At 39.1% G+C, this 13735-nt stretch overlaps 2 protein-coding genes across 2 annotated transcripts; one reads left to right on the top strand and one right to left on the bottom strand.

Annotated features, from left to right (window-relative positions):
• Positions 1–6343: 6343 nt before the first annotated feature.
• LOC307190456 (prostate and testis expressed protein 3-like) lies at positions 6344–7046 on the bottom strand (the record flags this gene model as incomplete). Its single annotated transcript, XM_079929612.1, is given in 4 exon segments — positions 6344–6438; positions 6441–6509; positions 6927–7019; positions 7022–7046. Coding segments are annotated over 4 exon segments (282 nt in total).
• Positions 7047–12423: 5377 nt separating this feature from the next.
• On the top strand, positions 12424–13206 carry PATE2 (prostate and testis expressed 2). Its single transcript, XM_079930002.1, has 2 exons — positions 12424–12655; positions 13014–13206. The coding sequence occupies exons 1-2, from the start codon at positions 12538–12540 to the stop codon at positions 13148–13150; spliced, it is 255 nt and encodes an 84-aa protein (XP_079786128.1). The 5' UTR covers positions 12424–12537; the 3' UTR covers positions 13151–13206.
• The last annotated feature ends 529 nt before the right edge of the window (positions 13207–13735 follow it).

Raw genomic sequence — 13735 nt, 5'->3', positions numbered from 1 at the left:
ATTTATTGATGTGCATTGGTTGAACCATACTTGCATCCCAGCGATAAATCCTATTTGGTCACAATGTATAATCCTTTCAATATGTTGTTGAGTTCAGTTTGCTAATATTTTGTTGAGAATTTCTGCCTCTATATTTATCAGAGATATTGGTCTCTAGTTTTCCTTCCTTGTAGTGTCCTTATCTGGCTTTGGTATCAGGGTAGTGCTGGTCTTGTAAAATGAATTTGGAAATGTTCCTTCCTCCTTAATTTTTGGGAGGCCTTTGAGAAGGATTGGCATTAATTCTTCTTTAAATGTATGGTAGAATTTGCCGGTGAAGCCATCTGGTCCTTCAGTTTTCTGTGTTGGGAGGTTTTTGATTGCTGAATCAGTCTCCTTACTTATTATTGGTCTGTTCAGATTATCTATTTCTTCCTGATTCAGTCTTCATAGGTTTTATGTTTCTAGGAATTGATCCATTTCTTCTAGGTTAACCAACTGATTGGCTTGTAATTGTTCTTAGTAGTCTCATATGATCCTTATTATTTCTGTGTTATCATTTGTAGTGTCTCCTCTTTCATTTCTGATTTTATTATTTGAATCTCTTTTTTTTCTTAGTCCAGCTAATGGTTTGTCAATTTTGTTTATCTTTTCAAAAAACACAGATCTTAGTTTTGTTTATTTAAAAAAAATTTTGGTTTCTATTGCATTTATTTTCACTCCAATTTTTGTGATTTCTTTGCTTCTGCTAACTTTGGGCTTAGTTAGTTCTTCTTTTTCTAGTTCCTTGAAGTGTAAAGTTAGGTTGTTTATTTGAGATCTTTCTATTTTCTTAATATATGCATTTATCACTATAAATTTGCCTCTTAGAACTGCTTTTGCAGTACCCCATAAATTTTAGTATGTTGTGATTCCATTTTTATTTGCTTCAAGATACTATTTGATTTCTCATTTGATTTCTTTTTTGAGTCAGTGCTTGTTCTGGAGTGTGTTGTTTAATTTCCACATGTTTGTAGATTTTCCAGTTTCCTCTTTTACTCTTTATTTCTAGGTTCATACCATTGTGGTCAGAAAAAAATACTTGGTATCATTTCAATCTTTAAAAATTTCCTAAGACTTGTTTTGTGTCCAGATGATCTATCTGGATCATCTATCTGTATGATCTATCTATTGTTGAAAGTAGGGTACTGAAGTTCCCTACTACCATTGTGTCATAGTCTATTTCTCTTTTACTCTGCTAGTATTGTCTTAATACATTTATGTACTTCATGAAGTTGGGTTTGTATATATTTATCATCATCATATCTTCTTGGTGAATTGGCCCCTTTATCATTATATATTGACCTTCTTTGTCTCTTGTTACTGTTTTTTGGCTTAAAGCCTAATTTTTGTGATATAAGTATAGCTACCCCTGCTTTCTTTTGGTTTCCTCTTGCATGGATTACCTTTTTTCATCTCTTCACTTTCAGCCTATCTGTGTCCTTAACACATTTTTGACTGGAGACATATTATAGCCACAAGCATTCGTTTCTGCAAAAATCTCCCAGTCAATAATGTGTTAAAACTGAAGTCAGTCTCTTGTAGGCAGCACATGGTTTGGTCTTGTTGTTTTATCCTTCCAGCCACTCTGTGCCTTTTGATTGGTGAATTCAATCCATTTACATTTAGAGTTATTATTGATATGTAAGGACCTACTAATGCCATCTTATTAATTGTTTTCTGTTTTTTTTGTATTTATATTGTTTCTTTTTCCTGTTGTTTCTGCCTACCTTTGTAAATTGGTGTTTTCCATGGTGGTTTGCTGTTTCCCCTTTCTTTATCTTTTGTGCCTCTACTCAAGGGTTTTGTTTTGTGGTTACCATGAGTCTTCCCCCCGCCCCCCAGTTTTATTGAGAAATAATTAACATACATCACTATATAAGTTTAAGGTGTATATCATGATGGTTTGGTTTACATATATTGTGAAATGATCATCATAATAGGTTTAGTTAACATCCTTTATCTCATAGAGATACAATAAAAAGAAAAAAAAGTCTCCTTGTGATGAGAGCTCTTAGCAACTTTCTTATAACTGGAAGTTTGTACATTTTGACTATCTTTTTCCAATTTCCCCTCCACCATGAGTGTTATATAAGACATCTCATAGGCAAAACAATCTAGTTCAACCTGATAGCAACTTAATTTTGATTGTCTACAAAACTTCACTCTTTTACTTCATCTTTTTTATATCTTGAGGTCATTATTTAACTCTTTTTATATTGTGTATTTATTAACAAATTATAGTAGCTAAATTATATTTAATGCTTTTTCCTTTGACCTTTGTAGTATAGTTAAGTGGTTAACAAACCATGCTATTAGAGTTTTCTAAGTTTGACTGTATATTTACCTGTACCAGTGTGTTATATATTTCATATGTCTTCATGTCATTAATTAACATCTTTTTATTTCACCTTGTATAACTCCTTTCAGCTTTTCTTGCAAGGCAGGTCTAGTGGTGATGAATTCCCTCAGCTTTTGTTTGTCTAGGAAAGCTGTAAGATTTTTATGTTCTGTATACAAGTTCTACTTAGGATATCAGTATTGCAAATATCTTCTCCAAGTCCTTAACTTGTCTTTTCACTCTCTTACTGATACATTTTGATGAACCGCCATTGTTAATTTCAATGAAGTCTAACTTATCAATGTTTAAAAATGGTTTTGCTGTTCAGATGATGTTTAAGTAACCTTTTGCCTATTCCAAAGTTACAACTACATGCTGTGCTTTCTTCTAGAAGTTTTATTGTTATACTTTTCACTTTAAACCTACAATCCAGTCTGAATTTGTTTTTTGTGTATGTTGTGAGGTAGAGGTAATGTGTAGAAAAATTTAACTAAGTAGAGAACCCAGAATTAGTGTTAAGTGCTAATGGAAATTCAGCATATTATGAAAGAGGCATCTCAAATTAGTTGAGAAAAATGTTAACTTTAAAATAAATATTTCTGGTACCCTGAGATAACCATAATTCAAAAAGATACATGTACCACAATGTTCATTGCAGCACTATTTACAATAGCCAGGATATGGAAACAACCTAAATGTCCATTGACAGACGAATGGATAAAGAAGATGTGGCACATATATAGAATGGAATATTACTCAGCCATAAAAAGGAATGAAATTGAGTTAGTTGTAGTAAGGTGGATGGACCTAGAGTCAGTGATAAAGAGTGAAGTAAGTCAGAAAGAGAAAAACAAATACCATATGCTAACGCATATATATATATATATATAATCTAGGAAAATGGTACTGATGAACCTAGTGGTAGGGCAGGAATAAAGATGTAGATGTAGAGAACAGACTTGAGGACACAGTGGGGGAAGGGGAGGCTGGGATGTAGTGAGAGAGTGGCATGGACATATATACACTACCAAATGTAAAATAGATAGCTAGTGGGAAGCTGCTGCGTAGCACAGGGAGATCAGCTTGGTGCGCTTTGTGATGACCTGGGGTGGGGGGGGGAGGCTCAAGAGAGAGAGGATATGGGGATATATGTATGCATATAGCTGATTCATGTTGTTCAGCAGAAACTAACAGAACATTGTAAAGCAATTTTACTCCAGTAAAGATATATTAAAAAATAGATAAAAGATAAATGTTGTTGGACTAATTGGCTAGTCATGTGGAAATAGATCAAATTGGATCACTTTCTTACAAGGGTAAATTCCAAATGGAGAATCAAAAGTTAATTTAAATCAATGAAAGTATTAGAAGGAAACATGGATGAATTATTATCTACCTGGAGCATAAAAAGTGGCTGAATTCCATTAGTTATCAGTAAAGTGTAAGATAAATTTTACGATGAGTAGGCTAGTTAAAATTTAAATGACTGATAGGACTCCCTGGCGGTCCAGCAGTTAGGACTCTGAGCTTCCACTTCAGGGGGTGAGGGTTCGATCCCTGGTCAGGGAACTAAGATCCCACATGCTGCAAGGTGCAGCCAAAAAGTAAAAAAAACAAAACAATAAATGACTGATAATAATTGGTGATGGGAATTATGTAGAGTAACTGGAATTCTCATACAGTACTGGTAGGACTATATATTGGTACCACCACTTTGGTAAACCCTTTGGCAATTTCTTTTAAAGTTATGCATATGCCTACCCTATGACTCATACATGTTACTTTTAATTACCTACCAAAGAGAAATGAGTGTGTATGTCCATCAAAACTCTTGTATGAAAATGTTCATAGCAGCTTTATTCACAATAGCCCAAAGCTGGAAACAACTCAATGTCCATCAATAAGAGAATTGATCTAATAAATTGTAGGGTATGTATACAATGGGGAAAAAAAGAATAAACTTTTGATGTAAGTGAAACATGCATGAATCTTAAAAATATTATGGTGAGTGATAGAAACCAGACTCAAGATAGTACTTTCTGTATAATTTATTTTATAATAAGTTCAAGAACAGGCTGGGACTTCCCTGGTGGCACAGTGGTTAAGAATCCGCCTGCCAATGCAGGGGACATGGGTTCTAACCCTGGTCCAGGAAGATCCCACATGCCGTGGGGCAACTAAGCTCGTGTGCCACAACTACTGAGCCTGCGCTCTAGAGTCTGTGAGCCACAACTACTGAAGCCGTGCTCCTAGAGCCCATGCTCTGCAACAAGAGAAGCCACCGCAATGAGAAGCCCACGCACCGCACCAAAGAGTAGCCCCCGCTCGCTGCAACTAGAGAAAAGCCCACGCGCAGCAATGAAGACCCAATGCAGCCAAAAAAAAAGAACAGGTAAAATAAAATTAGTTCTATGGTGATAGAAGTTAGAATAATACTTTTGGGAGTGGATTGTTACCTGAAGAAACTTACTAAGGTGATAAAAATATTCTATGTTTTAAATGAGATGGTGGTTATATAGGTTTATACATTTTTCAAATCACATCAAACTGTATATTTAAAATATGTGCATTTTATTATATATGAATTATACTTCAATTAAGATTATTATTCAACTCATAATGAATAACAGATCTTGTTAACAATAATCAATAGGGCTAAAATCTGTTAGATGAAAGATTGAAGGGAAACTTTAGATGGTATAGATAAGTCTGAGAACAAGCAAATTTATGTGATCAATCCTGACATCATTAAAACTAGGAAAACATGTGCTTTCAGATATTTCCAAGGGTTGGGCCAGATTACCCTTTCTAAACTTCCAGGCCTATTTCATACTTGATATAATAAAGTATTGATTTTGAATTTTGAAGTAAGATTAGCTATTCAGTTTTAGAAGAATCCCATCAAAAAAAATTTTTTTTAGTTAATATATTTGAATAGTGGAGGGTCCCATAATAAGAAATGTCCTTTTCATAATCTCTTTGAGAAAAACACATGGTATGTTGGCACTGGAGTGAAAGTTCTATGTCTGGTAGGGAGTAGAGGTTACCATTCCCAGTACACTCAACAAAATAGGTAAAAAACCAGAAAAGTCACGCTAAACACATGGACAAGAAAAATTCCATCAACTTTACTGGCTGTTCAATTAAACACAATAAAGTTTAATTGGCCAGCTAAAGGCAATAGAGATGAATAAAACAAGGCACATGTTCTAGCTGTGATTTATAACATACTAGGGCAAATTAGACAAACAGAGAAATGATTCATTTTTGTGAAAGAGCGTCAAAAAAAAAAAAGTACCCATAAAGTGACTTGGGTATTCAGAAGAGGGAGAATTTGTATAGTCATTGTGTTCATTGCCGGGGAGATCAGAGTAGAGGTGGGTGGCAAAAGAGGAAAGGAATTGAGAAGACTAGAAGAGGAATAGGAAGAAATGAGCGTTGTAATATATCCTGAATGTACATCTCGACAGGCCTAGAAGTGGCTATGTGTGAACTGCGAATGTCACAGAGCCAGGAAATTCTTTATTTGCTGTTTCTTACATTGTATATGGAGACACCATGTAAATGCTAAGAAAATCATGACTGAGTGTGAGATGGACACTGTCCACGGGGGAAAATAACTTTTTGCCAATAGAGGAAAATCTTGAGTGTCCACCGTCTGTTTTGTTGCTATTTCTGCTTAATTATAGCCATAATAAGAATTTCTAGTCCGCCTCCACTATCTAAGATAATCACAAGGATCTAGAATGGTCTTGTTTTAAAGTTTTCTACTGGGCCTCTTGGGGGAGGCCTCTTGAAGCACAGAAATGCCAGACCCTGTAATGGGAGAAATCTGTTGTTCAGAATCATTATCCTCCGACTGAGGTAGGAACCAAGCTTGAGGCACCAGGAAGGATAACACTGAATTACAGAGAGAGCTGGGATCCTTCCAGGACAGACAGGGCAGAAAAGCAAGGGCAGGCAGACTGTGAAGGCAGAGAAACATCAATAACATTTTAAAGGGACAACTTTGGAGAAAAAATATTTTAGATTTTTGAAGTTACAATAATTGTAGTTGCAGCATGTATGAACATAAGTTCATCGTTGAGATCGTATGTCAATTCTCTGCAGAATCTCTGACACACCATATATGATAACTGGAGGATGTTATCTGTAGTAAGAAGAAATCATAGAAAATAAACCAGTGATCTAAGTTCTTTAAAGACAAGTCAAACCTGGCACTAGTCCTGTCAGTAAAAATTTATTTAGGCATCCGAGGTAGGTTTGGGGTTGGCTTCCCATCTTGTACTTCCCAAGGGGACTCAGGCAGGGAGATGAAGAAATCACAGGTCCCCTGCAGGGGTTATTTGCCTAAGTTCCCTGGCAACCCTCAACTCTTTGTACAGATGCTTCTTCCTCGTGTCTCATTTCCCCAGGTCCTCTTCTGTCTGCATGCACAGGGACCCATGCCCAGGGGTATACGGCACTTTGATTCCTCTCTTGAGTTGGTCTTAGTCTGAGATAGGAAATTGGTGGAGTACTCTCCTAAGAATTTTCTAGGAATCTCACAGCACCTCCTCTAACTTACCCTGGAAGATCTTTAAGATCACGCATGTCTCATGCTTCTCAGCAGCACAGACACCGAAGCCCCTTCTACAGCGATCTGTCTGTGTGCGAAGGGGCATGTTATGCATCTCAGGGGTGTCATTGCTGGAGAGCACAGAGCTGGTGTGAGGCCAGGGGAGGCAGGGACTTAGAAGAAGCTAGACCTATCCAGGCCTGGGGTGCGGGGTGTGGTGCGCAGGTGGGTGAAGAGCTGGTGGCTGGGATCCGGGAGTAAGCAGCTGGATCTCTCACCAACTCCACATCCCGGAGAAATGCCTCTGTGAGAGTTAAAGGTTTCTGGTCCTGACTTCAGCCCTTTTAACCTGGTGACTTTGAGCAAAGATTTAGCCTCTGGCTAAATGGCTTTCTGGCTTAAAAATGGTTCTGTTAATGCTGGCCTGGCTTACCTGGCAGCACTGTAGGTAGACAAGAGTGTGATAATGAGGCTGAGAGCTTTAAACTTTTACCTGTGCTAGCATTACTACGATGGGATTTCTGAGATTGGCGGCTTACGTATTGTTAGGTGATATACTCTGTTTTTAACTTGGAACTGAATCTACGTGAAGGCCTCATAAATTATATCATAGTCAGTGCCACTTTTTGTGGTACTGTGGGGTGAGCTGGTCAAAATACAGGTTTAATTAAAAAAAAAAAAAACACCTCTCCTGGGTACACCTAAGTGAGAAAGTAACATTTATCGAGCATCTCATATGGGCCATGTTCTCTTACTTTGTATCTGATTTAATCCTCACAAAAGCCTTGTAAGTAGGGATTTCCCCATTTCTCAGGTGAGCAACCAGAGGTACAGAAAATTTAAGACAGTGACTGAAACATTTTTTAATCTGTCTGATTCCAGTGCATCCAGTATTTTCTTTCCTGCAATCACTTGTTGTAATATAAAAAACCCTTGATAGCACTAAAACCAGCTACAAAATTATTCATTGTAGGCTCAGCAGATGGGATACAGATTTATAAATGGAAAGGATGTCCTGAGGAAAATCTCACTAGGAGTTTTGATTATGGGGAATGGTAGGGACAGAGTGGGGAGCACTATGATGGGGCAGCCACAGCGGCTTGAGCCCTTGGCGGGGAATGGCAGAATGTTGAAAAGGGCAGACAAGTTGGCATGGAGGCCCAGGGAGCATTCTGAAGGCTGGCTTCCCCTCCCGTATAAACGTGGTCAAGACTCAGCCCCGCATGGACGCCAACTACACATATGGAGTTCCATGGGGCTTCCTAGATCCTGTCTCTGAAGCCCACTCAAGTCTGTGACTCACCCGCAATGCAGCAGAAGACGGATGAGAGCAACAAGAAGTGTTTGTCCATCCTGACAGAGAAGTCTGTTATACAGGAAGAAAAGAAGCCAGGGTCTGCAAGCACAAGTCTTTAGGCCACAAGAAGAAACCTTCCTCTTCATCATAGGGCAGGGATTATTCATGCCTAAGGGGAACCAATCACACAAGGTTTCCTCTGGGAGCTCAAGTTCATGCTCTCTCCACCCCACAGCAGAGAATGATAATTAATAAATGTTGGAGCTTACATGAAGTTAACTTTGTTTTTTATATATTGTTCATCATAGTAATTATTATTAATGCAGTTATGATATTATCATTCTTTTTTTTCTTTGTTTTTCTTCTTTGATATTATCATTCTTATCCCAGTTTCACAGAGGAGGAAACAGGCTTGGTGAGATCCAGCATCTTACCCAAGATCACATATCTAGTGACTTATAGCACCAGTACTCAGAGCAAGACTTTCTAGTTCCAGAAGCCATACTTTTAACCATCTTGATTGAATGCCTCTTGGAGATTTATTCGTACATTCAACTAATATTTATTGAGAGCTTTTATGGACCAGGCACAGTTTCATGTGTAAGAGCAGAGCAACGAATAAGTCAAAAAAAAGCTCACCTAGCTCCACACTTCATGGATGAGAAAACGAAGAGTGAAAGAGATGAAAAGGTGTATAATCTATGACCAAGCTGGGCCTTCCCCCTAGAATTTCTGATTCTCAGCCCAGAACTCTTTCACTTTACTAGAAATCTGTTCTCCAAGGCCAGGGACTGTTTACTTTGTAGGGCTGTGAAAGCATCTCTAGAATTATCACATGGCTTGATCTTTAGGAAATTTATATTGTGAATCTGGCCAGTTTTGCCCATGCTTTAGGTATCTGTCTCTACAAAAGTTAACTCAGGTAAGGTTCACCGTGGGTAAACCACTGGAAAATTATGACCAGTTCTGGCGCTGTCAGTCTCTGAAACCCAGCAGTGAGCTTATGGTACTTTGGCTAGAGGCAATAGGAATCTTCTCTCATGAATTCATTTTAACGACATGTTCTTTAGTTGTAGGAACAATATGTTCATCAAAATATCTCAAGTATGACATTTTTAGATATCAGATAAAGATCGGGTGAAATAAAGTCTTAGCTCAAATGCCACAAAATTTATAGTGTTCCTTTTCTATGACCAGAGTGTGGAGCCCATCTCTGCCTAAGAAGAGAGGCCTTAAACATGAGGGAATTTGTTCCTTTGAAAAGAATTGATTCTAGAATGGCAATCAAGATTGTGAAGTCTTTGAATCTCATTTTCTATTCTTCCATCTTTCAGGAGAAGATGTTGGAAACTAGATAGCATTTTTCAGGACTTTCCAAAGGCTTATCAAGAAGGCATACTTCTGAGCCTTTATTTGTCACCTGTTTTCTCTTCTCTCTCTTTAAAGCAAGTGAGTCTAGAATCATAGCAAAGGAAGAAAAAATTCTAGGTTAAACCACAGAGGGTTTGCCCAGTTTCTATTCTTCTTCCTTCAAGGTGCCCCTTGGCAGATATTTTCTGGAAGGCCCATTGAGTTCTGAACCTCTTTTCTATGGGATTATTTTCAGTTAGGATTGTAGAATTTTGCAAATCCACCCAAGCAAGAGGTTCTCTGATCTACTTCTCATCCTACCACAGTATCTCATCCCTCAGATTTTCTCTTGTAAACAATGTCTCGTGGCATGTGTGAACCTTCTAAAGTAGAATGTGTATTTGTGGATGTGAATCTGGAACTCAAAGTAGAGGTCTGAGGTAGAGATATAAAACTGAGCATCATCAGCTCATGGATGACCTCACGCTTGAGCTATGAGAATGGGACCCAGTTCTCACCCAGTCTCAGTGAATCAGAGCTCAGCTAGTTCCCAGCTGCTAACCCACCCAAAGCAAATGAAACAGTTTGTTCTAAAGCTGACTATGTCTTCAAAGTTCATTCTAGAAGACAATGTAATTAATCTTTCCATCTTTTCCAATACCCAAAGCCAAATGTAAGCCTTGCTGCAACTTAACACCTGACAGGATGCTCCCAACATCATCCTCACAGCCAGGCTCTTGGCCCTTGGATGCCAAAACCACAGTTACAGCCTCCACCTCATTGCCTCTCGCACAGGTGCCCTTTCCTGCATGTGGCTCCTTTTGACTTCAGTTTCTGACACCTACCCTAGCAAAAGGGCCCAGGCTTCTCCTGAAACTTTAAGCACTGCGCAGGGAGTTGGTGCTTGATAGTTTCCAGGACCTTAACAAATATGAGCTTTCTCTCTTCACAGACTTTAAAATACTACTAATACCAATCCTATGATGAAAATGATTCTGAACGTCAGTAACTCACCCAGAGTCACAACGTTGGCAAGCAGCAGAGCCAGGATCTGAACCCATGTGTGTACCAAGCTTAAGTTCGGGATAAAGGGAGATGTCCTTTCTAGAATTCAGTATTGGTACAGAGGAGTGGGTACTTTAATGTCTTTTCCAGCCCTGGGAAAAATGACTCTTTTCATTGATGTCTTGCAATTGCACAATAGTGAGCAAGAGATCCCATTTTATGTGCTTGGGACAAAGTAATCTCAGCAACAAGTGCAGTGCACTGTCCCCTTGAGCCCCTCTATTTACCCATATGCCGTCACCTCCAACAAGGTGCATCTCTCTGAGTTTCTTGCTCACCCATGTCTCTAGAACCACATGACCAGCTGTCATCCCAGTGTGTCAGGTTGCCTGACATCTCTGTATTTTGACATTTGCTGTTCCTTTGGGCGCCTGTCCCTATTCACTTCTTCTAACTAACACATCACTAGCCTTCAAAGTCCAGCTCAACTATCCCTTCTTCAGGGAAGCCTTCCCTGGTCAGGCAGTCAACTTTGAATGTCTCTCATTTAGGCCCCCATAGCTAACTGTGCTTGATGTACTTGTGGTCTCCTTAACTAGACTCAAGTCTTTGTGAGGCCACAGATTAGTGGCCTGGTTCACTTGGTGACGTCTCTTTTTGTGATGTTGGCAGTTGGTATGTGTGTAGAAAATATTTGCTTTAAAAAATCCATGAATTAGTTAATAACACCTGAAGGCAAACTAGGCACATCTCACCTTTCTGCTGAAACGCCCCTTTCCTACACCACAGAAGGGGCACTCAGTGTTTCCCCCACATTCAGACTATACCTGGAATCCTGAACTTAATTCCTGGTGCTTCAGTCTAAGTGAGACAAAGACAAATCTGATATTATTCTGAGATTAGTGAAGAGAGCTAAAAGGAACTAAGGTGTCCAAATCCTGTCTTGAAATATCTGAAAGGTTAAAATGTGGGGAAAAAATTTGACTTACAGAGCACAAAGCTTAGCTATACAATAATGAATAAAGAATGTATATATATATATGTGTATATGTGTGTGTGTATATATATATATATTCATCATTGAGGAGAATTTTTAAATAGATGCCTTAGGGGCATTGAGACTCCAGTTGGTGTTTTGGTTGGTTCTGGGAACATCGAGGTACTGTTCGTCACTGAAATTTTATGATTTAGCTGAAGAGCCCAAGGGCAGAACACTGGGGGAGATCAACCAGTACCTTCCACAGGCAACTGCACAGGACCAAAGTCCCAGGATGTTTGTTCTCTTTCTGCTGTGCATAGTCTTTCTGGTCTGCATGAGTAAGGGTAAGTCCTGGAGACAGAGGAAGGGTTGGTTGTTGATTAAGAGATGGGAAGATGCTGGGGGAGGAGAAATTTCCAGAATTGGCTCTTGGGGCTTTGGCCGATGCATGTGTGATTATGTCAGGGAAACTTCTTCTTTCCACAGGTGAATTTCTTGAACGTCTGATAGGTATGACCACAGCTAGTCTAAAGTCCTTGGTATAAAGGTTATTGATGACATTTTTGTAGTAAACCTTCCCCTCCATCTTTTAAGAAAGCTGTTATCCATTCCTACTATAGAATCCTAGGAGTTTGATCTTCTCCCAGACCAATTTAGTCCATTTCGTGGAGTAAGGAAGCTAAAGTCCCCGTCTTTGCTTCCTCTTCCCCATTACTGGACAAAATCATTAGGCTAGATAAGGGGTTCATTACTTGGGGACCATAGATAAATTTTACAGGAACTCCAACCTTTTGAGATTATATACAATATTTGATTTATGTCTGTATAAGTTAGCTTTCACAAGATTATCAAAGGGATCAGGGTCCCTAGAAAAGTTGGGAACCACTAGTCAATAGTAAGTTCCTGTTGGGAAGCCCCCAGGCCTGGAGAACCTTCTCCATACTGCATCCTTTAAGCACCTCTTTCTGTGTCTGGCAGAGCCTTCGACGATGTGTTATAAATGTAAAAAATATCATCTTGGGATATGCTATGAAGGCATGAGGTCCTGCACCCTGAAGTACCACCAGACCTGTGCTGTTGAAAACATTTACTTACTTACCAGAAAAGGTAGTGTTGGGTATAAAGTGACTGAGAAACAACCACCTTTTCCCCTTAGAGACCGTTACCTGCTTTTGTCCATGGAATACATGGGTGAGTAGGATGGGTGAGGATGGGGTGGTCCTGCAGAGGGCAGGGCAAAGATGGACTTTTCCTTAAGACAGCATTGAGGAAAGGAAAGGTGAGTGTTCCTTATAAGTTAGGAAATAAAATCCACTCTCTGGGTCAGTAATTGATAGACTCTGTCTTTTAGCTCATTTGGGTCTAGAGAAAGATCAGTGAGTCTCTGAAAAGAGGTTATTCCTAGGAATATGGTAGGAGAAAACAGAGTCATTACAGTTATATTCCCTTTCTTTCACCTCCTCAGGGCTGAGTATGTATTTTTATTCAAAACTGTCGTGTATGACCAACTGTGAGGACATCAACTTCTTAAGTTTTGAAAAGAGGACAGAGCTCATCTGTTGCAAACATAAAAACGATTGCAACCTCCCTGAGGGAGTCTAGTTCTGCATGTCTCCTGGATTTTTGATTATTCTTCAACTCACCATCCCCCTTATCATTTCCCCCAAACCTGTATTTTGCTCTCCACTTCTAACCAATGGTAGAGAGTGAGAAAGCCAGCTGGTAGTGAAGAGTAGCCATCATAAGGAGGCTACTAGGAGATAACTGATTCTCATTAATGATGGAGCACTAGACGGAAGTTTTGCAAATCCCCGCGCACAGCGTTTTGGTTTTCTTACGATGGTGCTGCCATGAATAATGTTGGGTTTTAAATTGGTTATTTATTATCTCCTATATGGAAATGCAAAGACTTGGGTCAAAATAATCCCAAGCTCGTCCTGGGAATTCTGTGATCATACTTTATCCTTGTCCATACCCACTCCTCTGGGCTGGGATTCTCTCTTGATTAGCTCTGACACCTGGCACTCTCCTTTTGCCCATGGGTTTTGGAGATAAAAGAAGACTAACTCCAGTTTCCCAATTTTCTGGCAACGTGAGCCACATCTTTCTCTGGTAGAGCTCTTAGGAGGAATCTCAGGCCAGGAAAAAACTGGACAGGCAAAGGGATGAGGCATCAAGGAAAATTTT

This window comes from Stenella coeruleoalba (assembly GCF_951394435.1).
Source record: "Stenella coeruleoalba genome assembly, chromosome: 8".
Taxonomy (NCBI): Eukaryota; Metazoa; Chordata; class Mammalia; order Artiodactyla; family Delphinidae; genus Stenella; species Stenella coeruleoalba.
This window is presented reverse-complemented; position numbering and strand designations above follow the sequence as displayed.

What these genes read in the sequence shown, in the direction of transcription:
- PATE2 (XM_079930002.1), top strand. Translation starts at nt 12,538, where the DNA reads ATGTGTTATAAATGTAAAAAATATCATCTTGGGATATGCTATGAAGGC. An exon ending in TTACTTACTTACCAGAAAAG is followed by an intron (nt 12,656 to 13,013) that starts GTAGTGTTGGGT and finishes TCACCTCCTCAG; the next exon opens with GGCTGAGTATGTATTTTTAT.